Consider the following 27,847-nt stretch of genomic DNA (forward strand, 5'->3'; position numbering starts at 1 on the left):
GAAGGGAAGAAGGAGAGGATTCAGTCTTTTGCTTAAATAACGTTATCAGCATGTGGCAGAAGTTGGGAAAAGACACCTGTCCTAGAACACAAGAGCAGAGGCATTTGGGAGTGACAGGCTGGGGCTGTATCTTGCAGCTGTGGCAGTCTGCTAGGAAGGGAACCACCTCCACCAGGGCCACTCTGCTGTGTGTGGCATCACCACGTGGAAAATGGCAATAGCATGCTAAAATACATTTGTACAAAGGCATGAGATTGAGCACCAGAATCTACAAAGATGGATTTTTCAGGAGAACGTGACCCTGTTCAGCAGAGTAATTCATCTTCATCTAGTAAGATATAGAGCCCAGTCAAGCGTGCATAAATCATTCCTTGTTTGTTCTTTTTGTTCTGTTTGTTCTGGGTGTGGATGGGATTAGAGTGCTTTGGACACTGTTTATGTCAAAGAGGTGAAATGCTGCAGTGGCAAGATAAAGAAGGAGAATGCTCCTTTGCTATAGGCAAAACGTGCACCTCCATCAGTCTGCAGTCTGCTTCGAACAGCAAGTAGTGTTTGGAAGAGCAAAATACTAGTTCTGGAAAGGAATTAACTAACGATGTTGTGTAGGAATTGAGAAGTTCTGATAGTGCCCCTCAGTGAAAAACACCAGCCTCAAGGGTGGACTGAGGGAGAAGCTCCTCAGCAGAAATCCCAGCTCCTTAGTTCTTTGCTGGCTGTGGTGCTCACTCATGGTGAACGTGGGCCTTCTCTCTGAGCTCAGGGTGGCTCAGCCTTCCCAGAGCCTCCTGTGTCCAGGCCTCTGATCTCCTGTGTGTACAGTCCAGTGGCACTTGAGTCCTTTGTGGAATCAAGACTTCAAACACTCTTGAGATAGCTGGAAGTCGTGTTGTAAGGCACAGTGAGTTGTTACAGCATCACAGCCGTGGTGGTGTGCCAGAGATATGGGCTGTGCTCCCCCTGCTGCACTGAAGGATGGCAGGAGCATCCCTTCCTGTTCACACATCCATACAATCACAGATGCCTGGGACACTTCAGCAGCAGGTAGTGGGCAGGGAGCTGCATCCAGATTTCATGTGAGTCCCCTGAGTAGTCCAGCTGCCTCTGTGCCCTGTCCTGTGGAGTTTGTGGCCCAGGAGCAGGCATGATGTGCAGGGGCTGTGGCACACAATGGATAAATGAAATTAAGTGGTAAGGCTGACGTGCCAAAGCAGCATTTTCTAGGCACAGCTCCTAGGAAACTTCACAGGGAATTACATACAGAATTTGTGGCATTATAAAGCATTATAATTCTCTGCTATTATATGACCACCAGCTGCTAGCTTAAACCTACTACAATTTCTGCTCTAGAAAAACCAAGCTGAAAGGTAGAATTAAACTCCTTGTGATGGGAGTCACCTTTTTCATATATTTGCACAATATCTAGTGCGGTGGAGCACAATAACAATAGGAAGTTTTAGCTTTTAATTTTAATCTTCGGTCTGTCTGGGTTAGCATTTGCCTTTAAGGTGACTTAACATTTTGCATGTAATTACGGTCTCTGGATCTTTGAAAAGAACTGTGTTTCTCTGGAGTTTTCTGAGTGGAATAAATACACTTATTAGCCTGTAACCTTTTTTAAATCCCTCTCCCATATGGTATTCATGTGGCATCACGTATAACAATATAGGATAATACCCTGAATAATATGAGCTATCATGAATATTGATGAACAGGGTAATTAAGATCTCTGTGCATGGTGCATGATTACATATGGGCAGCCTATTGACGTAATTTCTTATGATTAAATCAAAATAATATATGACAAACATAGAGTTCTACCATCTTATCTGATATTTCAATCCATTTCATGTTTGGGGGAGAACTGAAATATTAATAAGCAGAAAGATCTGGTATTCAAATTAATCCTAGCAGGAAAGAAAACAGTTTTGCCCTTTTTTTCTTTACCTGTTGACTTGTGGGAGAGATGACAAGCTGATATGTTTCCCTGGAGGCTAACATCTTATGTTCCAGAATACAGGCTTTCATTAAAAAATGATGACTTTTGAGGAGATGTTCCTACTGATGTGAACAGAGTGCAGGTGCTCATCTTTTCTAGTGCCTACAGAAAGCCTGAAACAACCAGTGTGGCAAACCAACCACTACAGCTGAAACAGCCCATGGCAGCTTCAACATCAGTGATGGGGATTTATTTGTGTTCTTGTTGGGTTTGATCTCCCAGCACTATAAAAGCTCTGGGGCCACTGATCGATAGACGCTCTTAAGCCATCAAGGCCAGTCCAGCACTGTGATGAGCAATGTCTGATGGTCACTCAAGCTCCATCTCAAAGTTAACCACACTTTTTGCTGTCACTGCTCACAGAACGGGTCTGCTTCACTCTGGTGATTTAAGAGCTTCTTCTAATTTCCATCCTAACTTTCTGCACCAGTTTTACCCAATCCTTATTATGCCAAAAATCTCTTTTTCTTAAATACTTGTGAGCTACCACTGCATATTGATGTCTCCCCCTCGAGTGCTGCAGCTCTATCACCTCTCAACCTTCACCTCAACTATCATGGCACAGGCTGTGTATTCGCCCCATCATGGGAACAGCTCTTCTCTCCACCTCTTCCACTTGGAATCACTTCCCCTGAACTTTAACCTGCCTTCCAAGTGAGGGTGTACCTCAGCCATATGAAATAGCATCAACACTTCCATAAATCCACCTCTTCTTTTCCTCTCTGAGCACCACTTGTGGTATTTTCCAGACACATCACTTTGGCAGCTGACAGACATTCCCTAACTTTGACTGGTCCCCACGTCCTTTCTCACCTCAGTGATTCCCAGCTGATGAGCTCTCAGTTTGGAGCAGACAGTCATGTCATTGATCCTGCAGCATTACCTTGCATGCTAAATGACTTTCCACTCCTGTGCAAACTCCTTTGGTTATTGCTCTTTCTTTGTTGCCACAGGGAAGCGGGGCTGTGCTTTGGGTGCTATGTGTTCAGGAGCACAGAAGGCAGGAGGGATTTTTTTTATATAGAAGAAAGGGAAGGGTGTGAGGAAGTTGAAGGCAGTGCTAAAGCACGCTGCTTTTCTCAAAAAAAAAAAAAATCAGCTAAATTAACCATTTTCTCCAGAGTTACTTCTGCTAAGGGAAAGGAAAGATGAAACTATGATGATTTTTCCAGCTGACTGTGAATGACATTCTGTGTTGGGAAGTGTTTGGATTATTGCTCAGCTGAAGTGCAGGGTATAGCAGTTTAATGTTTTCCCTCTTTGCAATGTACAAGACTATTTTAGAACTTTTCGTTTGTTTTTGGTGTGGAAATGAATTGGTTTTAGGGTAATAATACAAATTCTTTTTAGCCCTATTTTTTTATATAGTCTAAAATCAACTTTTAACAGAAGTTTTAATGACACATTACTTTCTTTAAAAGGCCAAAGATGCTTCAGATTGTTGATTGTGCTTACAGAGACTTGGTTTCTTTTTAATTTTCTTCCATCCCCATTATCTCTTTCCTGTAACCAATTTCAAAATTGCTAAGGAGCTTTCACTCAAATTGAAATACATTCAAAACAACTCACTAAAATGAATACATTCTGAATCAATGCTGCTATTTTTTTTATATTTATTAACTTGGAACCTCTGACCCTGATATAATGGGAAGGAAGAGTCTTTTCTCTCTTTTCATAAGCAAATTTCCTGGTAAATTGCAACAGAAAATGCTCAGTCCTCCTCATTAATGGATCTGTCTCACACTTCACATGGCGTGACTTGAGCAGTAAAGGGTGGGTTTGCAGCATACAGCAGACACACCTAATGAATTTCTGAGCTTCTCGAATTCCAGAGCTGCCCATTTGATCACTGTGCAAAGATGACAATTGTCTCCATATCCTGATTAACACGGAACAAAACATATTTATAACAATAGTTTATTCGAAGCCTGGAGATAAAACTGCCTTTCTGCTGCCAAGCAGTCAGCACCCACGGCATGTAATTAGCAGCTTCCTTCCACTGTAGAAAGATGTTACTACAGTGTATGCAGATAGTGGGAATTTTTAGGCTAAGGTGTTGAAAATTAAATAGAAAGTTCTGAAAAGAAACAATAAATGGGTTTTCCATCTGAAGGCTAGTGGCTTTATAGGGAAAATCCGTAAGCGTGGCTGGCTCCCTGTATTGTTTGCTCCAGAACAGTCATTACACACTTCACAAGTGAAGGGTATTGTAATAACAACAATGGAAAAATGTAGCTCATTTGTAAACTTGAACAATGTTGGGGTTTTTTTCTTCTCTGAGACAGCCTCTTAGCTGATTACGTTTTTGACCACAAGCATTTCTTAAATTTTAGGAAATATTTTTCTCCTCAATATGTAGATGAAACTAGTAAAGAAAACCTTTCCCATTTTAACAAGATTCTGATTAATCCAAAGAGCATTATAAATCTACAGTAAGTTTGCCTTTTGACTAGTAGCATTTTTAATAGTTTTTAAAAAGTAATCATGAAATGACTAATAACAGGCAGTTGCCTTGGTGCTCCCTGTTTTCAAACACCTATCTCAATTTAATGGCTTCCTGCAAGGAAATGCCAACAAAAATAATACAAATAAAGAATGAGAGTTGGGTTAAAAGATGTCTCTAAACTTTGAAATGGCAGGACTGGATAAACTATTTCCTTATTAACGGAACAATGTTGCTATTACAAGTAACAAAGCTCCAAACAGTGATCTTTCTGATGTGCAATATAATCAATCTGTCCATTGTACGAGCCATTCGTGCTGGGAGTTGTAGTAATGATCACCACACCAAAAAAAACCAAATTTTGCACAGGTTTCAGCAGGACCAAGAGCTCATTTGCAGATGTAGAGTCATGCAATGGTTAGAACTGTTTCTTGCAGTAATTGCCTGAAAGTGGTAAGACCCTGAGACAAGGTGGGATTCAGTTCATTTGAGGAAGCTAAATTGCTGATGATGCAGAGGGAAGTAGTACAGGTGAAGACTTGAGTTGGAAGAAACACATGAATTGGAAAGGGTGCATTCTTGTGTAGAGGCCAGCAGTAAGAAAGGCAGAAAGCTGAGTCCTTAGTTCGTGGTGGAGACTAGCAGTTGTCTACATGTGTCTCTGTTTTGCCTGCAGTTCTGTAGGTTTTCCTCCTCCTTAATTTCTTGTCTGGATTTACAACTCGTTTTCCCATTTTTTTGTGTAGTACTGTGTGCCAGGCAGAAATCTTGGCCAGAAGCGCAGTCAGCGGTGTCTTAAGATGTATTGCTCAAAGAACGGCTAAGACATCACTCCCAGCTCACGCTGCACTGACAGCTCAAGAGCAAAAAACCTGAGAAGTAGCACCAAGAAAGATGAAAGCTGTTAATATTCCTGCCAGAAGCGCTCGGTGCTGCAGCTGACGTGCAGTGCTGCAGCCTCAGCTGTGAGGTGTCTGGCACATCTCTGGGAGCAGCCAAGTGCTTCCAAGGACAAGCATCTCCGGCACGTTTCTGTCCAGGTTGGCCAGTGGTAAGCTAAAAACAGCTGCTCAGAGAGAAGGGTAGGAGGGGAACCCTGAGTTTGAACTCAGAGCCGAGAATTTCAGTCACTTGTGGCTGACTTCCACCCCGTGTTTCCTAGCCTGTTGTAGGAGAAATCCCTTGTAATAGAGTCCCCAAAACAAGACTGTATCAGGATATTTGCCCAGTCGAGAATCTTAATCTGGGAGAAAATCCCCTTCTGTAGAATACTGAGAGGGCAACAGGATTGCAGATGGACTCTGTTCTGAGGATTAATAACCTCACACATAGTAAGCCCTTGTGATGAGTTCTTTTTTCTACTCTAACTCATGGACCTTGCACTGTTTTGTAGCTTAGGAGACAGTAAAATTTGGGGTATTTAGTGTGTCATGAGAATGAAAGCAAGAAATAGAGGAGAAAGTAGACAACAGTATTCCTCAAGTAAGAGCTGTAAATTCTACTGATGTTTGGAGAAGCAACGTTCAGGTGACTGTAGCTTTTCTCCTTTAAGTTTTTGCCTTGAGCTAGTCACAGAAAGGAAGGTTTGGACAGACAAGCGCCAGTGATGGAGTTAATCCGATGTATTGAACTGTCAGCCATTAGGTGAGCTAACAATCACTGTGCAATTGTGAGGTAAATTAGCTAGATCAAGAGGGCACTTGTAAAACTTATTAATTTTATTTCCCATTTGTGAAAGCTAATGCAGTTCAGACAGCAATCGTAACTCCCTCACCTGCAGTAATGGAGCAGCTCCATCTCCAGAGTGAGGGATGCAGGGTATCAGTGAAAAATACAGTGGGACTAACTGTGTTTAACATAGGGTTAGAAAATTCAATAAAGAAAAGCAGCGAGGCTGCAAACACATTAACTGGCACTCACTCAAGATATTAACCCTACATTGTCTTGACAAAGTGCAATTGACCTCACGGAATTTCCACCCTTGAGCGCTACCTTGAGAGCGGCTCAGAAATCGGCCATACCTAAAGCTGCACCGACAGCGAGGGGTTTGCTGTGAGGGTGTGACTTAAACTTCCCCTCCGCGCGTCTGCAGCAGGGGCTTCCTAAATTAGTTTCGGAGAAGCGGAAAAAAAAAAAAAATCATACTTTACTTAAGCCAGGGATTTAAAATCCCAGACCTGAGGGAGCGGCGGCCCCCGTGTGGGAGGGGGGCGCCGCAGGTGCCGTGAGGGGCGGCCCCGCGGGTGGCTGAGGGCGGGAGCGGCCTGAAGGGCCCGGGGCCGGCGCACCCCCGGCCCGGCCGAGCCTCGGAGGAGGGCGGGCGATGTGGGAGGCGGCGCGGCGGAGCCCCCGCCCGCCCCTCGCCGGCGAGCGCGGCTCCTCCTCCGGGAGGGCGCGGCGAGGCTGCCGGGCGGTGCTGCACCCCCGGCGGCAGCCCCGCCGCACCTCCGCGCCCGGGGCGGCTCCGCGCCCGCCGGGTGCCGGCGGCTCTCCCGGAGGAGGCTCTGCGGAGGGCGCAGACGGCAGCGGGAGCCGGGGCACCGCGCGGGGACATGTCGGCGGAGCGCTCCTGGAGGTAACGAGCGGGGCGGGCGGTGCCCGCGGGCGAAGCCGCACAGCTCGGCGCTCGCCGGCGCTTTGCCGGCCCCGTGCACCCGGCAAAGTTGTGCCCGAGCCACCCGCGGGCTCCCGCCCCGCTGCGGGCACCGCCCGGGCCGGGAGCGCGCCGGGATGGGACGGCTGCCCGGCACCGGGGCTCCCGCTGCGGAGGCAGCGTTCGCGGGCTTGTTCTCTGGTGTTTGTTGGGCTTTGGGTTTGTTTTTCTTGTTTGCCGGCGCACTCGGCATCTGCCTGGCGCGGTCCCCGCACCAGCCCTTCAGTGGCTCGGCTTTTCCCTTTCGTCCCTTTCGCTCTCCTCGCGGAGCTGTTCTGCGCGACGCTGTTGCCCTCTAGTGTTCGCGGGAATTGGTTATGGCTCTGTTGGGGGACAAAATTAGTCAGCCTGGTGCGGCAATTATTCCTAACTTCAGGTGGTTATAGCTGCTTGGATTCCCCAAATCCCGTCAGAAATTGATGTGTGTTGCTGCTCGGTTCAGCTGTCATGTGCAACCCTCGGGAAATGGCCGAAAACTTTTATATTATTCAATCCGCTACCTGATGTGCTGGATAATTGCTTCAGGTTTTGGTCTGGTGGGGTTTTCTCTTCCTAATAAAATGGTAAGTTTCAAAGAAATAGGGTTTCTCTCGCTGTCAGCATGCCCAGTCAGGTGTCTCGGAAGGAATGGTGCTGAACTCTGCCTTATTAACTCTTGACAGTTGTGGGGGAAAAGAGAGGGGGCATGGTATGGGCATGGAGCAGACAGTGTGCTGGACATTTATCTCAGGGACCTTGAGCAAATCATTTGCTCTTTAGATAGTGATGTTTCTGCAATTGCTGAAAAATAACAGGGTCCATCTCAGAAAAATTGTGTGATTCAAGAGCTTAAAGATCTTTCTGTAGAAAGTATTTTATGAAGGTAAAGTAGTAATATGAAGACTAAACCAAACTTCTGTGTACTGTTGAAGTCTTCAAATCCATCTTTTAAGCTATTTTAAAATACTGTATGTTTGATCTTTAGAAATATTTTTTCTTGGTGAACTGTAATTCATGAATCTCTATCCTGTAAGGGTCTGTAGTACTGCATTAGGCAATGCACCATGGAGCTAAGGATATCACAGGTACAGTGGAAACTGAGAACCGCTTACCTCAAGGACTTGAAAAAGAATTTCTATCCACCAGGATTGTTGTGCTGCCTAAGCCATTCCCTTTGGTTTTTCTTTCCTAACCGCTGTGAGTGAATGTAAGCCCTTCGATGTACACACATTCCTGGGTTTGTTATGTGATACTGAAGGGTCTCAAAGACTTCCCCTGACAGCTCATGTCTTTCATCTCAATTTTTACAAGTTGAAAATGTCTTTTTAATATGCGGTTGTAAGGTCTCACTCTCAGTCGGGATTTACTCGTTTGAGCTGTTGCTGCTTGAATACTTTAGTCAGTAAAATAATACTGTAAGTAGGGGTACTCAGTGTTTGGAGGCTACTTTGGTATTTTCATTACTGATTTAAAAATCTGAGCCCTGCTGTTCACCCCAGGTTGGGTTGTGTTCAGTTGTGCTTTGCTGCTTCCTACCATGTCATTTGTATATCCAAAGATTTTCATTTTAGTAAAGCTAAAACGACTTCAGAATACTTCCTTTGAAGTTGTATTTCACAGTGACTGGCCAGAGCAAACCTCTATGTTCAAAGCAGTTAAGCAGCATTCTAATCAGTGGAGATTTAAATGTCTAAAGTAATATGCTAAACAATATGCCTCCTTTTTTCCTGCTCTTCATTTAAAACTCATCCTTCATGTAATAAGTCACCAGCATGCCACCAGCACTGTGTTAGTGTCCAGGTTGGTAAGGATCAGAATGAGAATATAGTGAGGAGAAGTATTAGAAGAAAGTTATTAAAAATATGTCCCCAGACAAATGTAATATACCTGAACAATATTGATGACTACTCAATCCAGGGTTTTATTAGTTCTTGATGAAAAGGATTTTTGTTACCCTTTAAGAGTGTGATTTTATCTATAAGTATGACCCAGCTTTACTGTTTCTAATCAAGGGTCACAGTGAACAGTTACCCTAGCACAGGCTTGAGGTAAAACTAAATCAGAGTTTTCTTACTGGGCTTTGATAAATTTGATTTGGGAACAGTTTCTCTCTTATTCATGGATATTTTACTTGAGCCCATTGCTTTAATCTTGATAATAACACAGCAGAATAAAGTTTCTTGTCATTCTAAAAATTGTATTGATACTCATGATTCAATTTTTTTAATTTTTTTTTTTTTTTTAAATTCTGTGCAGTTTTATGAGCCTGTGCAGGTAACTAGTTTCTTAGTAGAGCATTTGTTTTTACTGGATTGAGAACCTCTGTGGAGAATTCAGTAGGCTGCATTCCCAGCCAGTGTTGTCTCCTGGAAGAGTTTGCTTTAGGGTTATCAGGGTGAAATGATTTAGAGAAGCCAAGAATTTGGTCATTTGTGCTTACCAATGAAACAACAAACTAAAGAAAGCTGCAAATGATGGGAACTCACTTGTAGTGTGCTTCAGGTCTTTGGGGTTTCTCACAGTATTTGTTCTGTCATCAGTGCTGCTTTGCTAGTGAATTAAAAACATCTGAAACAGAACAAGCAGAGCAAAGGATAAACGCCCAAACCAATCCAAACTGAAGATCTCTGTTCAAAGGCATCTTTTTCATGCTGGTTGCCTGCAGATGCCTGTAATTGGGACTGCCCAGCAGTGCTGTTCAGAATGGTAGATCTTCTGTGGTAATTAAGGTGGTAATTCTTTCCTGTAACAGCAAGAGTTTCACTTGAGCTAGTTCTGGGCTGCAGAAACCACTTCTGCAGCAGATGACAGGCACATTGAGCCTTGCTGTCCGTGGTCATAACAAAATGCAAAAATTGCTTCCATGACTCAGCTTTCTCTCAGCAAGATCTTCTCCATAGTGAGTCTGTAAGTTAAAAACCAAATTCTGAATATTCAAAGATGCTAATTTTCACCTTAAGGGAGCATTTTGATACCTCCTGCTCCGAGCAGCAGAGGGAAAAGGTTCTGGTCTGAATTTTAACACAGTGGCATGAAAATGCAAAATACAAGATCAAATGCAGGTTCTTCTAAAGCAATAAAGTTCCAGATAAAAAGACAAACAAGAGAATTTTACAGCTTCAAACCATGGAAAAGTACCATACAAATTATTTTCTAGGTAAAATTTATTGCAACATCAGCTTTACAGAACTTTGGATTCCTATAATATCTGACACCTGTTTTCAAGTGCTTTGAGGTACAGGTGGGACCATATTCCTGTGTCACTGAACTCCACATGACTGTAGAAATCAAAAAGAGCTGAGACTGCTTATGCTATCTGTGGGTCTTTTTCATGTTTTCACACCGAAACGATGCTAACAAGTTTGAACTTTTGGGAAGACTTTTCTAGACTCTTTCTTTTTTTTCCTTTAAGCCTTTTTCTTATACTAGGGTATTTTTTATTGATGTTGAAACTATCGTGAGTTTTCCTTTCTTCGGTCAAGTATTGCATTCTTTTGTGATGAAAGTAAGACTCCACAAGTACTATCCTCTTCTGAAATGCCACTTCTCACAGCTTACTCACTGTGGGTACACTGAGAATTGCACCTCTTGTCTGGTTTTACTGTAGGAAGTGATAGCGAGCAAGGGCCATCTTCCCTGAAGGCACGTCTAGAGCTGTGATAAAGACACGACCCCCAAGGGTCCCACAGTGTGTGGAGCACCCCAGCAATATCACTGCCAAGGGGGTGCATTGGGAGTTATTTTGGCAGGCACTAGAGTATCCAGCAAGTACCACTGCTCAGGGGGAAATGCTGCTGTCCCTCGAGGAAAGCAGCGGTACCTTGTCGGGGCTTCAAGACTGTTGATGTTGTAAAATGCGCGTTCTCTTTGAGTTCTTTGTTTTCTTCTTTCTGTGTTCTTTTGAACTCCTGCCACGCAAACCGGTCCTTAAGCAAGTGAAAATCACGTAAGCCTCGAGCTGATACAAGAGAACGTGCATTTAAAACTTGTGCCTTGCTCTGTTCCATCCCACTTCCTGACTGTCCCCAGTAGGGAGTGTGCCAAATCTGACTGTGTCCTGCTGCCTTGGAGAGTTCCTCATTCCTCACAGTGGGACCTCACATCTGTCTTGGCAGTTCCAGCCACTCCTCCTTACAGCTGCACTCTGTACCTCCAGGGAGTACCTGCAGTTAGGAGCTGAGGATATGATGATAGGACTTTTCTTGAAGAAAACACAGATTTCTGGGCTAGTTCCAGATTTTCCTCTCTATGGAATGGCAATAGGAGCCGTGTCCTTGCTGCCAATGTTTCTTGGGTTGCAACCCTTGTGTAATACCCAGTTCAAACAGCTCTGTCTCATGAGCTCTCCCTTGCTATGAGCTTAGGTCAGTGTCAGTTCTCATTTTTTTCTGTACCTAGACCAGCCAGGTCTGTGGTTATCAAAGAGAAGTAGATGTATGTACAGCTTTTCTACAGAATGCAGTCAGTGTTAATTTTAGGCACTAAAATTACGTTTCTTGGCATTCAGGCAGCTGAATTGGAAATGCAAAATGAAGAGAACCCTTCGTGTGTGTAATGAAAAATCATCTGTCTGGAAACCTCTCTCTAGTGTTAACTCATTCAGGATGGAACTTCTCTTTGTCAGCTGACCTGTTACCATATTAAATATCTCTGTTATGCCATCCGGACTGATATTCTTGAAGCTAGTGGGGCAAGGATTGGACATTTCAATGTTTAAGAATGTTGAGTTCTTCTAAAGGTACTTCCATATTGCTGTTTGGTCTTTATGCATTCTTCAGGGGTTCAGCTGGTAAGCTGGGGTTATGTGATTTCAGTCCAACACTGGTTAGTGAGCCTGGGTGAAAGGCAGCTCTCCTGCCCAAAAGCTTTGTGCAGCTGCAGGTAAGGTTCAAGGCTGGGTTTGTCTTCCCAGAAGAGAAGGGGGTGATAAACAGGGATCTGTGAGGAGAGAAAAATCTATCCAGAGTAGAATCTATCCAGACAGCAGCAATCTTGCCATGAATCTTAACTATGAATGAGACAGCTCATGTACACTTGCTCTTCATGCTGAATTTTGCAGTTTTGATGAATAGAATGCCTTGGAGTTTCTTTTTCCCCTCATCTGATTTTTCTCATTTATTTTTACTTTATGCTCGTCGTGGCACTAGGAAGATCTGACTTCAGGATTTAATTAGATTTGTGGGCATTACATAGGTACAGTTAAGTACATCGTATTTTTTAGCTCTTTTGAAAATCTGGAGTGAAAGACCAATTTGCTTACAGTGCAGGATAAAATTAAAAAAAAAAAAAAAAAGCAACCCAACCAGGAATGGAAGGATTGAGCTCTCAGTTAGGAAAGGACCGTGTTAATGCCCTACCTTCTCCTAATCCCCTTTCCAAATGGACCTGGCTGCAAAGTACACTGAAGTTACAGTGGCATGTTCTACATCTTCACGCACTTAATATTTTTCAAATTTTACTTTGAGCCTTTGTTTATGACTTACAGTCATTATTTTATGCTTGTCACACCATCCAGTAGTTTTACTAGGGAGTTTTGACAGCAGTTGTACTGCTGGCTTGAAAAATTGCTCTCTCCTTAAGTACAAGATGGAGCATAAATCTATCCTTAGGTGATCTGCCTGTTAGGTTTAACTTTTGATTTATTACTTTCTCTTCTCAAATTTAAGAGCTTGATTATTCTATGGTGTTTTTTTTAATGCAAAGAAATGTGAAGTGCTTCTAACAGTTTGCAAAACTCCACAGTCCAGAAAAATGCTTTGTTTTCCTCTAATGGTGCAGGAAGTTTTGCTTTAAAATCATTCCTATAATAGATATAATATAGAGTGTACCAGTATACGTTTGTACAGCAGTTAAGATGCGCATGTTCTTGGTTCTTTGAAAAACTAATACAAGGTAGAATTTGTTTAATCATGTTCCCCCAGCTTTTTAGGGGTAGAAGGAAGAAGGTTATAAATTTTCTTCATTATTTTGGTTGTTAGCAGTTGTCTACTTGGAGTTAACTTTTATCTTTAGGTAAAAAGAATTCTGAAACACAGGAAATTCTTTCGTTTATGTCTTGCTTTTCAGTGCCTCTGCCTACTTTATTTGATCCCCTGAGCTGGGGAACCTGTGGGATATAGAGACCTTCAAATGCACATGGCAAGTAGTGGGAGCAGGAAAAAGTATATTATTGCAAAATTTTGAGCTGTTGGTCTCCAAACCTCTGGCTGGCAGTGATTTCTTTGCTCCCCCTTAGTTTAAGCTGATGATACTTCATAAGGTGATGCCTCAATTAAACCTCTGATTTTCTTTTCTTCTAGACTATGCCTTCAGTAAATCTCTGTGGAAGATAGATGTGTGTGCTGCAATGGTGACATAAATATTTCAGAGGACTGGAACAAGTTGTTGAGAATCTGTGTTTGTTTTTCATGCTGCTGTTGAGAGCTATCTAAGGCAAGTAAACACCATGAGTTTTATCCTGAAACTTCACAGACATTTTCAAAGAACAGTAATTTTGCTGGCCACTTTTTGTATGGTGAGCATAGTTATTTCTGCCTACTACTTGTATAATGGCTACAAACAGGAAAATGAACTTCCTGAAACGTCTTCAGAAGTGGAATGTGGTGATCCTCAAGTGTTGCCATACAAGCTGATGGAGATGAAGACCACGAAGCCTATTGATCCCCTGAGGACAGACCTGGTAGTGCTGGTGTTCGTGGAGAGCCAGTACTCAACGCTAGGCCAAGATATAATAACCATCCTGGAATCTAGCAGGTTTCAGTTTCACATTGAGATTGCATCTGGGAAGGGTGACCTCCCAGTGCTTATAGACAAAAACAAAGGCAAATACGCTCTCATAGTATATGAAAATATTCTAAAGTACGTGAATATGGACTCTTGGAACAGAGGCCTCCTAGATAAGTACTGTATAGAGTATGGTGTAGGTGTGATCGGATTTCACAAAGGCAATGAGAACAGCTTGCAGAGCTTTCAGTTGAAGGGGTTTCCTTTCCATGTGCACAGCAATCTGGGTATTAAGGACTGTTGCATTAACCCTCATTCCCCACTGCTCCACCTGACTAAACCTTCTAAGCTTGAGAAAGGGCCCTTGCTTGGAAATGACTGGGCCGTTTTCCAGATTAATCACACAGCTTATCAACCAGTGATATTTGCAAAAGTAAAGACACCAGAAAACCTTTCTCCGCCTGCTGCTGTAAGTGCTCTCTATGCCACAGTAATTCATGACTTGGGGCTCCACGATGGGATTCAACGAGTCCTTTTCGGCAATAACTTGAATTTTTGGCTGCACAAGCTGATTTTCATAGATGCCATCTCTTTCCTCTCTGGAAAGAAGCTCACACTGTCCTTGGATAGGTACATTCTGGTTGACATAGATGATATCTTCGTTGGCAAGGATGGAACAAGGATGAACACCAACGATGTACAGGTAAAGTATGTGCACAAATTAATGGTCATTACAGCGGAGTGATTTTTTTTATCTGGAAGTGAAGAGTTGTTCACAGTTGGAACTTCAGGGCTCCACCCAGCAGCTGCTCATATTTAATGCACGTGTTGAGAGTCTTACAAGCAGGAGGTAAATGTGGTGAGCAACAGTAAATGTCGGCATAAACTTTGAAGAGTGGGCTGGGGTATTGGCTGTTTAAAATCAGTTTGGATGTCAGGAGTTGCTTGCAGCGTTTCACTTCTCTCATCTCTGTTTTATGGCACCTCCTTGCAAGGAGGGTTTGTGGTAATATTGGTCTTGGAAGCTCATTCTATCACTAAATTACTTGACAATTTCCATTTTAATGTTTAGAGTTCTGCATTCCTGAAGGTCCTTTTCCACTCACGTGCTGTTCAAGTGAGGTGGTAGTTGTTGGCCAGTAGCGCTAACATCTTAACATTATTTCTTCCTGTAACTGTTTCTTCCATGCTTTTTGTGGGGAGTGTCGTCCCAAAGCAGGTAGTAGGAGGTCACCTTTCTCAACTTGGTCTAGAAGCTAAAAACCTGTAACATACTGATTGTTGCCCTGTTTGTGCTAAAAATCAGGAAAAATGTTTTCTTAGAACTTGTTAATGGAATGAGGAGCTACAAGAAGGAAAGACAAGGGCAGCACTGCATGCAGTGGGTTATTTTTCTTTCATTTTTAGCTAAGTCTTTCAGTGTTAATATATTTGTCAAGCTACGGCAACTCTGCATGCAGTGCTTCCTTAAACGAAAGTTTTGACCCTGCAGTTAAACTCTTCATTTGCTTTAAAACTGCAGCACATGCTCTTTCCCAAAACGTTCTCTGTACATGCAATTATAAATGAGATTTACCTCCCTGTAAAGTAGGTGTCTTCCTTAGGCAGACAAATCACTTGGGAGAGAGCAGGAATAAAGGTGAGGCTTCCTAAATGGTTTTCCTGTGGAGAACATGGTGGCAGTGTTTGAGTTAGGTGAGTGTGCCTGCTCGGGGAGTCTCCTAAATGCAAACTCAGGTGGCAGGAAAGAAGTCAGGTCTGACCAACATCACTGGCAGAACTTGTGTTGCTCTGCAGAAGCAGCACTTTCTGCTAACAAAGTGGGTGAAATAAAGCCTGAATGAATCCATCACTGTGTTGGGCAACAGCAGTCAGAGAGAGCTTGTTTTGTATTGTTTCTCTTTGCAGGTGACACCTTAGGACTGTCATTTTAAAATTAGTTAGGATGTCTAATTACCAGAATTATATACCAGAAACAGGAGACTATTGAGACAAATTTGATTACAGCAGATACAGAAGGATAAACCATGGTGTTTGGGGAAAATAATTTGCAGTGTGTCAGAAAGTAATCTTCCCAAGATAAAACTGTCACATTAAATAGAAGTAATATCAAAGTGGAAATAACTTTTAAGTAGGATAATTTCATTTATACAGAACTCTGTTCTGAAACAATGGAATCTGAAAAAACTGTTCCCTTCTGATTCTTCATCTACTTACAGTTAAAACATTGTATTAAACGTGTTGTTGAGACTGTCAGATGCAATGCATCTTCATTACTATTAATATCAAAGGAGTTATTCTCTGTGGCACAATGACGTGTGGAAGGAATGAAACAAAATCAATTTGCAGTAGTTGGAAATACGTTATTGTAAAGTGTATTTGCAGATAAATGACATCTCATTAAACAGGAGCTTTGAGCTACAGAGCTCTGCTGCAGTGTCTGTGACGGAGAATTGGGCACTGCGAGTGTGAAAAGAGGTTCTAAATGTAGACTTTGTATCATTTCAGTACTCCAGATTAGCTCATTCCCACTAAGCACACATTTTAACTGCTGGCAGAGTAGAATTGAGGAGGAGACTCTTTTGTGACTTAATTTTGTTTGACCTATCTCCTTGTTAATATTTTCTGGATACACTCACAGCTGCTAGGGCTGTGAGCTGGAAGAGAGGAAGGTGAATGTTTCTATCAGTATTTTATTACTGCAAATCAATCTGAAACTTGAGGAATCTCTCAAGAGCCAGAAGACCTCTAGGATTGGTTCTGACTGCTCTGTGGATAGGTCAGAGTTTAGAAACTGCAAGGTTAATGCAGAACCAGTAGCAAAAGTCCGGTGGTCATCTGCTCCAAACCCTCTGTTCAAGCTGGGCCATGGCCAGGTGCCTTTTGACAGTCTCCAAGGAGAGGGATCCTGACTGCCTTTAAAATCGTGCTTTCAAAGGAATTTCTTCTTTAGATATCTAAATTAGATTTGCAAAGTGGCCAGAATAGTTAATATTTGGGGGCTTAACCCATTAAGGCTTAACTTCCCTCTCCTTTAGAGTGTGTGAATTAGAGTTAAGCACTTAGAAAAATTGCTATTATAAGGTTTAGTGGTAATTTTTATCAATGTTATATACTGACCTCAGAAGAGGTCAAATTAAAAGCAGGCCCTCTAAAATGAGTGTCTTCCCTGCCTCTAAAGAGGAGGCAAAGTGATGGTACTTCAGCTTGAGTACCGTAAAGTGTCAGGAACACTAAAGAGCCCTTCTGAAAATCTTTGACAAACATAGGTTATCAACCTAAATCCTGTTGTAAATGCTTTGTTTTGTTAGACAGCAGATTAAGTTTATTTTAGTTTCACCACAGCTTCTTCAATTAAAAAAAAACAAAACAAAACAAAAAACCAAAGGACCCAAACAACTTGAAACAGTGGTTCAGATTTTTAGAATAAGTTCCTGTTAGAGATTTGCCTGTCTGTGTAACAGCTGGCCTGATAGAACATAGTTCTTCAATGTAAGATACTGAGTAGCTGGCACTGTGCGTTAACAATAACCATCCATCCTCATATTTATGTACTTTATCTTCCTCTGGTATAAGAGAAATAATGGAAGAGAATGTTTCCATGGTCTAATTGCCTCCCACTTTGAAAATAAGCTTGGTAATAATCAACTCAACATTCATTTTTCAGTAACTTTTTTTCTCTTCTATTGTCTGTCAGGCAGGAGGGAGCATTAGGCCTGTGACAATGTTATATTTTATTTTCCTTGTTTCTTTTAGAAAGACTTAAGAGCTGTGCAGTGCAAATAATTCATTTAAATGGACATACAGAGAATAATCTATCTAGATATCCACAGAATAAGTTTATCTTAATAGACCGTGATTGTCCTGGCTGACAGGCTACTAATCTGATATCTTTTTTGGTTACAGTTACTCTTTGTGAAATTTTTATTACTATAAAGCATTGAGATTTTTCAAGGGAGGAGAGATGATAAAAGGGGAGGAAATAAATGTGATTTTTTTTTTTTTGCCTGTTGACAGTTTGTTCCATGCTGGTGGTCTAGGCTGTCTGCCTTTCCCTTTTTTTCCCCAATATATGCACTTTCTGGAGTTCCTTGAGAGTTAATCACATTTTTCAATTGAAAAGTTAGAACACTGCCCAAGTATTTTTCCCTAATAATTAGCTGTGTGAGTTCCCCTTGACTGTCTGGTCCTTTGTGTGCTTTTCAAAAGAGATTGAATTGAAGTCAGAATCTCTTCTCCTCAGGTAAGCCTAACCTTTTTCCATACCTGTAGTTATTCTTTATTATTGCCATGGAAAAATCTTCATATTAACCATATCCATTATTGGAGGGGGGTGATGGTTCCTTATGTATCATTCTGGTTTGGGAGTGCTTGGGCAGTGCATCTGTCAGTGTGTGTGCGCACTGCAGTGGGCAATACAAGAGTCAGGCTGCACTCTTCCAGCATTAATCACTGGAGAATTGGAGAAAGGAGCTGTGCCAAACACTGTTCTGGTAATGGGGAGGGTTCAGCCAGAAGGAGTCAATTCACGGCCCTTCAATCTCCATACACAGTCTCTCATCCTGCCTGGATGTTGAGGTTTATAAGGCAGACACCTCTAATGGAGTTACTCCTCTTGACTTCTCACAGCAGACATAAACATGGAAAACCAGCTCATCTTCAAGCAGGCACTGGTTAAGTGAATTACACCTTAAAAGTATGTGACTGTTCATATTTTGTTTTCTGAGTGACTAAGATCAAATATAAACATTTGTATTTGGCCAGATCAGTCCTCTTCCATTTTCCCTAGCCAGTGCTGTCATTTCTTTGCTACTTTCTTACTAACATTAGTGGCCTAACCTTTTGTTTAATATAGTTCTGTTTAATAACAGATTTCCCCTCTAAGAGCTAATTGTTTATTCCCTGTATTAAATTCATCCACATTAGTCAGCACTGCTTAAATTATTGCACTTATTTAAAACCCATTAAGTGCCTTTTCACCCTGTGCAGCATGTATGGAAAGAAAGCAGAACTTCCCAAGGCAAAGCAGACAACTTGGCTATAAATTTTAAAAATCCAGTTATGCAGCTGTTCAGTTTTTCTTGCTTAGGAATGACCTAAATATTTGCCTTAGAAGAGAATCTTCCATATATATTGTGTTAAGCCGGAAGAGCTAAAAGGTGCAGAAAGCCTGAACTGTCAAGACGAAGGATGGTCCCTGTCACAGGAGGAAGTCTTAGTTCTCTAAGTTAATTGCTTCTTTATCTATAGGATCACGTAGAAGGTTATCAGAAAAGAAATGACAGATGTGTCATCAAATGTGTCAGCTGCAGAACCATTGAGCCATAAATCTTTCCTTCGGGGAGGTTCAGAAATCTTTTTAATCACATCTCTAAATTATGTAAGAAATTAATGATTACGAACGTTTGTTCTGCTAAATCATTTTGCATTCCCAGTCTGTTAGCTGAAATAGCTGTATACCACTGTGGAATGTGTCTGCTGTGTGTGCACAGAACATTCTTTCTTAACGTGACCTGACGCTCCTAAGGTATTTCATACTGACTTGTTGAAAATAGCATGTAAAAAGTGCATTCAGTTCCTCAGAAGGGTCAAGGAGAGACTGAGGTGTCTCTGTAAGTGTCTGATGCCCCAGCAAGACTGGTTTACTTGAGCATATTGTGTCAGCTGCAGTAGTGTGGAATATTGCGCACTGTGAGACAGTAGAGAATTAGAATTAGATTTCAGAACTAAAATACAACTTTAAAAGAAGTTATAAAAATTGTCTTACATATTTTATGGGCTGCTACCAGCATATATTACACTCTAGCAGTCAGTTACCATAACATCTTACTTCTAAAAGCAGTTTGTGTTTCATGTGCCAGCCTCTGTGAATTTTAATCCAGTAAGATGGATACAACTGCTGCTCTACAGAGCCCAGCTCTTTTTTGTTAAAATCATGCTGATGTTTGAAATGGAAAGCAGGATAAAAGTCCTCTCCTAGAGCAGGGGAACTGCAGAGGAACTACAGGGACCCAGAGGAGCTGGCCCTTCTTTGGGTATGACACTTCTGAGGCTGCCAGAGCAATGCTGGGAATTCCCTGTGGGCCTCTTCCTCCTGTTCTGCTCCTGTGTGAGCTGGACACAACCAAATCCATGGAATAAGCTTTGTGCTGAGTTTAATTTAGCAGTTTATCCATGGTGGATGATGACAAAAACCATGCATGCAGTTTTGGTACTGCAGCCTTCATACTTGTAAATTGTGTGGTTTGCATTAGTTCTGGTTTTGCTGAAATTCTTCGTCAGGTATTTTGTATTTGGTTTTCTTTGAAAAATGAATCTTTGAATTATTTCCCCTCTGTTTAGTTTTTCAATACTGAAATAACTGAATCTGATGGGGGGTTTTTGTTCGGTTTGGTTTTTAATTTTAATTCTCTGACACTATGTGAAAACCTAAAAATGTTTCATGCAGACCAAAGTCTTGAGGCACTGATATGTCAAGGATTGCACCATATCCTACTGGTATAAATTCAGTGACAGGTAGCTAAGAGAGGAAAAATGCATTTCAGCTGCAGTTTTTTATTGTCAGACTGCAGAAATTGTTTCTTGGCATGGTAAATCCCATGAGGTCTCTGAGGGCAGTGAGGCTGATTTGCTTCAAGCTCTGTACCCCAGCACCTGATCTGACTATTTGGTTATACACTCCTTGGTTGTCTCCAGGATAGAGCCAAAGTAAGGAAATCGTGGCTTCTGTGGATCTGCTGGTGCTTTCCCAGGTAAGATGATGTGCACTGTGGCTTCAGTCATCTGCATCTTTCCAGAAAATCAGAGTAATTTGGTTTCATTTCTAAATTCTCCATATTCCTCTGTGCATATTCTCTGTATACTTTGCTGTCCTTAGGCTTAATGTGGCAATGGTATCTTCCTGTTCTCAATGGAGTTTTCTGTTTCAAGAGCTCTTTTAAATAAAACTCAAGGAATGACACTCACCTGAGATCACATGGTCTGACTCGGAATACTTGGTAACACTTTTTCTGGTTTTTCCCTTGACTTAATTTATTATGCAGAGATATCTTTACTCTTGAGCATAAGGCTTCCCATCCCAAGAAATCCTCACAAATGCTTACGTCCACCCAGTGTGCCAGCCTGCACTGAGATCATTTTTGGCTCACAGCCATGTGGTTAGCAAGCTCTATCTTCCTCTGTCTACTCAAAAGTAGACACTTTAGGAATGTTGGTGACTATTTTCATGGGTATGATAAAAAATGCATATGATTCTGCACACTTTGAGTGCTGTCAGTGTAACCTAAACTCTGCAGCGTTTGGGTCGATCCATCTGGCCATGGAAAACAAAAACTGCTATCCTGCCAGTCCCTCTCTTTCCTTGGATTGCAAGTTCTCTTGGTCAGAGGCTCTTTTTGTTCAGCAAGCACCTCAGTAATACAAACCATAATAATGCAATACAGCTTCCTGCAGAGCTGCACAGATTCATCAGCAGCGCACCAGTGGCTGCTGCAAGATTGATTCTGGGCTTTTCCAGTGACAAGTTAGCCATCCACTTCCTGCTGCTAACAGAACTGAATAAAACTTTCACAGCCAACAAATAAAAACCAAAGTGCAGACAGCTCTAGAAACCAAAGCCATTAACTGTAAAACATGATACCAGAAGTGAGCCTTCCTCCGTCCCACTCTTCGGTCACATGAAGGATGCACAGTCCTGTGAGAAGAGAAAAATGAGAGTGGAAGTGGCACTCCTAATTCATTCCTTTCTTTTGCAGTACAGCAGCATGGGAAGTGACGTTGCTTCTCCTGTTCAGTCTGGAAGGTCAGTGCAATGACATGACTGATTCTTTGGTGTCCACGCTTACAAAACCAAGTCAAGGAAAAGCAGTTGGTTGGCAGTTGATGTGTAGCCCCTTGTGGAATAACAATTCCCTATCTATTTCCAATTCCAGTTTCTTTTTCTGTGCACAGACCATAAAAACCTTACGACCAATTTTTAGTGGTAGTTACTCTTTAGGAGATTCTTTCTTTTACTTTGCAGTCCTGGAGATGAGTTAGTGTTGCTCCTTAAAATGTGGCTTCATATCTGAGATTAGTAATAAATTACATTTAAAACCGCTTTATATTGCAGAAATTATACTGCAATCCATTTGAAAATAGAAACAGTGGAGAGGACAAATAAAAAAGTCTGTGACTGTGCAGGGGAATGCTCCCCACATTCATTCCAGCCCAGCCCAGTAAATCCACGTGACAAAGGCCCTCCAGAGGAGACAGGTTTGGTTTGGGAGCACTGGTTGCATTTCTGTGGAACTAATAAACCACAGCTCTTCCTCAAGCTCCCATTTACTTGCCTTTTAGTGTTAGCAGTTCTGGGAATAAGCCAAGTGTCTCTTCTCCATTTTAAAGTGGACTTGGACTAAAGATACCTCAGTGTTGTCTTTGATAGAATGCTAATGGCACTCAAAAGGAGGCTGAAAATCAATTTTGCATTTCTATAAAAAATGTTATTTTATGCTGCAAGATGTTCCTCTTATCCCTTGTCCTTTTCCACTGCCATTGTTAAAGGTAATAGAAATGTTGAAAATTGTCATCCTGAGAATATCCTAAAACAAGATGAATACTAAAATGTATCTCAGTTTGTAATGTAAACTGGGCTTAAATTCAGACAGACTGTGAAAAATATTTTACATCAGTGAACCACTTCATCTTACTGAAGAGGTTTCTAGATTGTGCTCTAGTTCTGCACAACTTGATTAGAAATATTTGGAGAGTGCTTAGAGACACCAGAATAGTCAGGAAACATCTGAGCTAAAAATGAAAGAGAAAGGCTAAAGAATTCAGTAAGTAGCAATGACCAAAGCAGAAAACAATAGGCTGCAGATATCTGCAGGGTAGAAACAGTGAGGTTGGATAAAATACTTCATGTAAGGCACAGAGATATTTAAGAGTAGGCTGAGTAGCCAATAAAAGCAGCAGAATAGAGGCTAATATCCAAAAGGAGGTAGAAGGATTATGTAAGTCTTTAAAAATTAGATTTGGCAAAAGAGTATGAAGTATGCTATTGGAAGGAATATAGTATTGGCAGGGGATTTGCGTTAAGATATGTTCTTAGTCTCATACAGTAAATCAAATGCAGAGCTCACTTGGGTTCCTGTGTGTTGGTTTGACTGCAGGTGTTGGCTTTGCCAGCTGGGATGTTTATTTAGGCACACCCAGCTTTTGTAATCTCATCTTCTAGAAACACTAGCACTCATGCAAATAGGTAAGGTGTGTTATTAACACTTCTAACAAAATCATCCCCCCCCACTTTTTCACTGAAGTCTCAGGATTTTCTGCAGTTATATCCTTTAGACTGGATATTATGTGGGAGCCAATAAAACTGTCAAAGTTCTTATTAATTTGAAATAAGTTTTCATCTTCTTTCTGTGTTGGCTACATAATATAATCATGAAAGTATGGCTTGAGAAAAGCGGTGTATTTGTTACTCCGTGGAAACTTTCTCTTGGGGTTTTTCTTGTAATTTCTTTGATACCAATGCTGATATAGCTGGGGAATTTCATTCAACAATTTTAGAACTACTCATAAAGAGGAGGGGAAAAGCATAAATTGTGACCCTTGGCTGTTGAGCAAGCTGAACACTAAATTCCCAGCTGTATCTTACCTGGAGCTTTCGGACAAAGTGAGAAAAGGAAAATTTTTTTGTTAAAGTTTGGGGTTTTTTCTGTCAGTAGAGGTGAAACATGGGAAAAGAGCTTTTGGTTTTCCTCAGGTCACCTGAAACTTAGGTACAGAGGCAGATAGCTGTTTTTATGAATCCTTTTGGCTCTATTAGGAAAAGAAAAGAACCTGTCAGGAGCAAGTGAATGAACTGTGACATCGATGCATTGTCCAGCCCGTGGAATATTCTATTTAATATGCTAGTGATGTGGTAAAGCAGGGAGAGCAACCTTTTGATTTTTATCTAGATTACAGGGCTTGAGTCTTCATTCATTTGCACTCTCTTTGTTCTCTGGTGTGTAAAACTCAGCATTAACACAAATACTGTACTTTAGTCTTACCTGGGGGGGAAAGTATCAGCTGAGAGGCAAACAAACCCCAAGGTGTTTCTCTTTGCTTGGCGTCAGCATTTTAGACATAGCTGGTAGTCTCCAATACTTCCTCCAAGGTACCTGAATAGCAGCTTGTTATGCCTTAGTCTGTGGAGTTGAGTTTTTCTGTAATCGTGTAACAGATTTATATTGTAATTGTGGCCAGTGTTACTCTGTGGAGTTGAGTTTTTCTGTAATCATGTAACAGATTTATATTGTACTTGTGGCCAGTGTTACTCTGGAAAAACAGTGTTGAAATTTAAATGCTTTTAATTCTGTGTGTATTCGAACAATAGATAAATTTCACTCACTCTTGAGCTCTGATCATTTAGATAATGATAGAGACCAGACTTTGAAATCTTGTTTATTTAATATTGTGCTGAGCAGGAAGCACAGCCTGTAGGCCTTTTGAGGACAAGCAGGTCTTAGTTTGTCCAGGCTCAGGCTTTGAGGTCCAGAGGATATTGGCACTGAAGATAAAATAAGGCTGAGGTTTTTCCGGAAGGCCATATTCACACTCTCTTGGATTTGATATATTTAACACTGACACCGCGTTTTTACTTTCATTACCTAAAGAAATGGGTTTTATTTTTTTATTTCCCAGTCTGCCTCTGTCAGTCCAGGGATTAAATTGAAAGAGGGTAGATTTATATTGGACATCAAGGAGAGTTTTTTACAGTGAGGGTGGTGAGGCACTGGCACAGGCTGTCCAGAGAAGCTGTGATGACCCCAGCCCTTGAAGTGCTTAAGGCCAGGTTGCACGAGGAGGTTGCTTGGAGCAACGTGGTCTAGTGGAAGCAGTGAGGTTCCTGTACCTTTCTTACCTGGATAGGACACGTGGGCAGAGATGCTTTGGAGACCTGACATGGAGAGCAGGTCCTAGGCAGCAGCATGAAAGGAACTGCAGGCTACTGCGCCTTGGGCGTAGCAGTTTTGGAATCAAATCTGTGGTAAAGTAGGTTTTAGGGAACGCCGCCTTTTGTACACGAGCCATGGTGTATAGGTAGGTGTGAAATTGCCCCTCTGAAACATCGGTGCTTTGGGCAGAGCAGTGTGGCCACGGACAAACGTCCCAGGGCAGAGCTGGGGCTGGGGCTGCCTGCACATCAGCTGAGCCCCCCAGCTCTCTGCTGCTCAGGGATGGGGCCCTGACCCTCCTCCACAGCTGAGCCCTGCAGTGTTTGCAGGGACACGCTGCCAGCAGCAGGGTCAGAGGGCTCAGCCAGAGATCTGGATGTGCTCCAGCTGGAGCTCGGGGCCAGCCCACATCTGCCTGCTGCCTGCAGTGGGAGCTGCGGCTGGAGCTGGCCTCTGAGGAGGCATTAAATAAGGAGCAAACGTGCTGTTGATAATGAATGGGGAGCTGGGATCATAACCTCTGTCCTTTCTGAGCTCGGTGACTATGAGATCCGTGTCCCGTTAGACAGAACAGCCCTGTTTTATCTGTGGCAGAACACTGTGCACCCTTGCAGACAGGATGTGAAGCTGCAGAAGTGTGGGTTGGCTAATGAGGGGTGCAGAGGTGTAATGTCTAACATTTCCTGGGAGCCAGACAAGCCTCAACACAAATCAGTGAACAACCCCTAGAATTTATCAGCTGCTGGTGGGATGCAGTGGAGGCAAGCCAGACTGAGCAGGCAGAGCAGAGTGGCCCAGAAGTGACCTGGAACAGCGTCTGAGGGATGTCCTGTCGTGCACAGGGCTGAGGCAGCTCTGGAGCTGTGTGTGACTGCAGCTTGGCTACCACAGTGGCCACTGGGGCCAACAAACCTCACTTTCCCTCTGTACTGACCATCGCCAGAACTTCAAAATACCCTGAGATTCTAAATGCATTTTAGAGTCACTTTGGTTTTACTCTAAGTTCTGTTATGCTCTGAGAACTCATCTCTTAATACTTGGTGTTACGTAAGCAGGTCAAGTATTAGGTAAAAATGCAGCCAGCAAGGTTTCTATTGAATCCTATCTGACCAAAATCCAGGGGAAAATAGGTGGAAGTTGGGTGTTTTATTAGTTCTGTTTCAACTGACCTGGGATTTTTTTTTGACCTTTAATTAAAAGAAATGCAGGATTTTATTTCTGTTAACTGCAAAATAACGAGATCGTTTAGCTGTTTAGTAACAGTAACCTCTTTCATCTAAGTACAGTTTAATTAAGTGCTAATAAAGCAGAAGTTCAGACAGAACCCTGAAAACAGCCTGCTAATTACTTTGGTTTATTAAATACTATTGGCACCAAGTATTTATAACCTTCAAGTTACCTTGCCGTAATTAGCTCAGTTCTCATTAGCTGCTACTTCAGCCTCCAAGAAGTGAGAAGTTGGTGAGGGAAGTTAGAAATATTTCTTAAATCTCTTGGTTGTACAAGTGATTTACCTAGATGAAAGAGCCTAATTACTTGAAAATGCGTAATTGCACTATCATCAGGATCATTATTGTCTGTGATAAAAAAAAACAGCTCTAAAGGAAGACCTAGTGACATCTAAAACAGTGTGTCCTCATGAAAAAACTTTTGATTGAAATCAGTTGAGCAACGTTTTCCAAAGTGGCTCTTTATATTTTAAGGATCCTTCACTGGACACGTAAGTTTGGACACATAAGATGAAGTTGTGGCTCCGAAATTCTTTTCTTCTGTTGGACACTGAAAAACTTAAGGGGCACGTAACTGGGCTCCAGCCTTATACTTTATGGACACTTAGAGGGGAAACTGGGTTAACTGTTCTCTGCCAGCAAAACACTTCGTAGAAAAAGCTGAAGGTTTTCTTTGGTTTTTTTCTTGCCCTCTCTCTAGTGTCAGCTCTGCTAAGAGAGTGCACAAAGGCAAATTAAGCTTTCTTGTCCTTTTATCTGAAGGATAGATAAAATGGTTTTTTCAGGTACACCCCTATACCTAAAGCAATTATTCTTTCTCCCACATAGATTAAATGTTTATGGTAATGGGTGTCAAGTTGCTAATCTTGGAAATACAGAAAGAGTAGTCATTGCGTTTTAATGATGTTCCAAAATACATAATTTATCATGAAGGAATCATTTTTCCTCAGAAGCAAAATGTCCAATGAAATACTGATTCCCAGACGCTTGGGCTGGACCTTCACTGGGGCTGTCTTCTGTTCCTGCTTGTCTTGCTGCTTCCCAACACCCCAAGCTCTGCAGGAGGGGGAGACAGGTGGTGTGAGTACCTGAGCAGCAGCTTCTGCTGCAGCACTCCCAGAGCAGGAAAAGGCAAAGTGATGCCCCAAAAAGTGCCAAGCAAAAGGACATCGCATCAGTTACAGCTCATTAAACCTCTCTACACCAAGAACTCCACTCAGAAAGTGGCTTCAGTTCTGTTTCTTCCCTCTCTTGCAGGGGTTACAGAAGAAATACAATATGGAAAAATCAAAGCTACTTCTGGATAAGAGCTCCCATAGAGGGGCTTGCTCTGCTTAACTTGGGGTGCTTTCACATTACACTTTCTGTTAATATGTCCTTCGTTTTCAGAAGGTCCTTGCCTTTATTGAAGAGCCAATACAACATTAGAAATTTTACTCAAAAGCAAAATAATTCCTAATTTAAGGGCTCCTCTGATAGTATTGTCAGGCAGTAAAACAGTTAAGCAAGCGAGCGTTGAGAGATGAGATCTGCTTCCCCAAAAAGGGAGGAAGAGAAAGGCTTTCTGGAAAATGATGAAGCTGCCCTTGCATTTGTTGCTGACATGAAAGCGTGTACTGATGTGAAGTGTAAGATGTTAACGCTGCATCACTGTGAGGCTCTGTCTGTCTGCTTGCTAATTTAGTTGAAATGTACGTGATTACAAGTAAAATTACCAGCATATTGAACTATTTCTCTTTTCAAGTGCCTGAGTTCTTCAGCAGCTTTTCAGCAGGAAAATAGTCATAAATATGTTGGTGTGACTGCACAAAGGCAGCGACGTTCTTCTTTGGTGAACCAGAGTTCAACAAGGCAATTTTGATTTATTCCTTTGATCAGTCAAGGCATTTGAGGCTGAAT

The 27,847-nt window shown here is 42.0% G+C and overlaps 1 protein-coding gene across 5 annotated transcripts in view; it reads left to right on the forward strand.

The window, feature by feature from the left end:
- The first annotated feature begins 6,954 nt into the window (after positions 1 to 6,954).
- LOC136290447 (bifunctional heparan sulfate N-deacetylase/N-sulfotransferase 3) overlaps positions 6,955 to 27,847 on the forward strand; it is a 52,471-nt gene continuing 31,578 nt past the window's right edge. For all 5 annotated transcript variants that reach the window (XR_010721124.1, XR_010721126.1, XR_010721125.1 and 2 more), the window contains exons 1-2: positions 6,955 to 7,014; positions 13,371 to 14,497. Coding sequence is in view for 1 of the 5 variants with exons in the window: in XM_066184859.1 (XP_066040956.1) it covers positions 13,517 to 14,497 (981 nt within the window). In the remaining 4 variants the exon portion in view is untranslated. The remainder of the gene's footprint in view (positions 7,015 to 13,370; positions 14,498 to 27,847) is intronic.

The sequence above is a fragment of the Chamaea fasciata genome, unplaced genomic scaffold (assembly GCF_029207755.1).
Source record: "Chamaea fasciata isolate MVZ Bird 193981 ecotype frontalis unplaced genomic scaffold, bChaFas1.0.hap1 SCAF_6, whole genome shotgun sequence".
Lineage (NCBI taxonomy): Eukaryota > Metazoa > Chordata > Aves > Passeriformes > Sylviidae > Chamaea > Chamaea fasciata.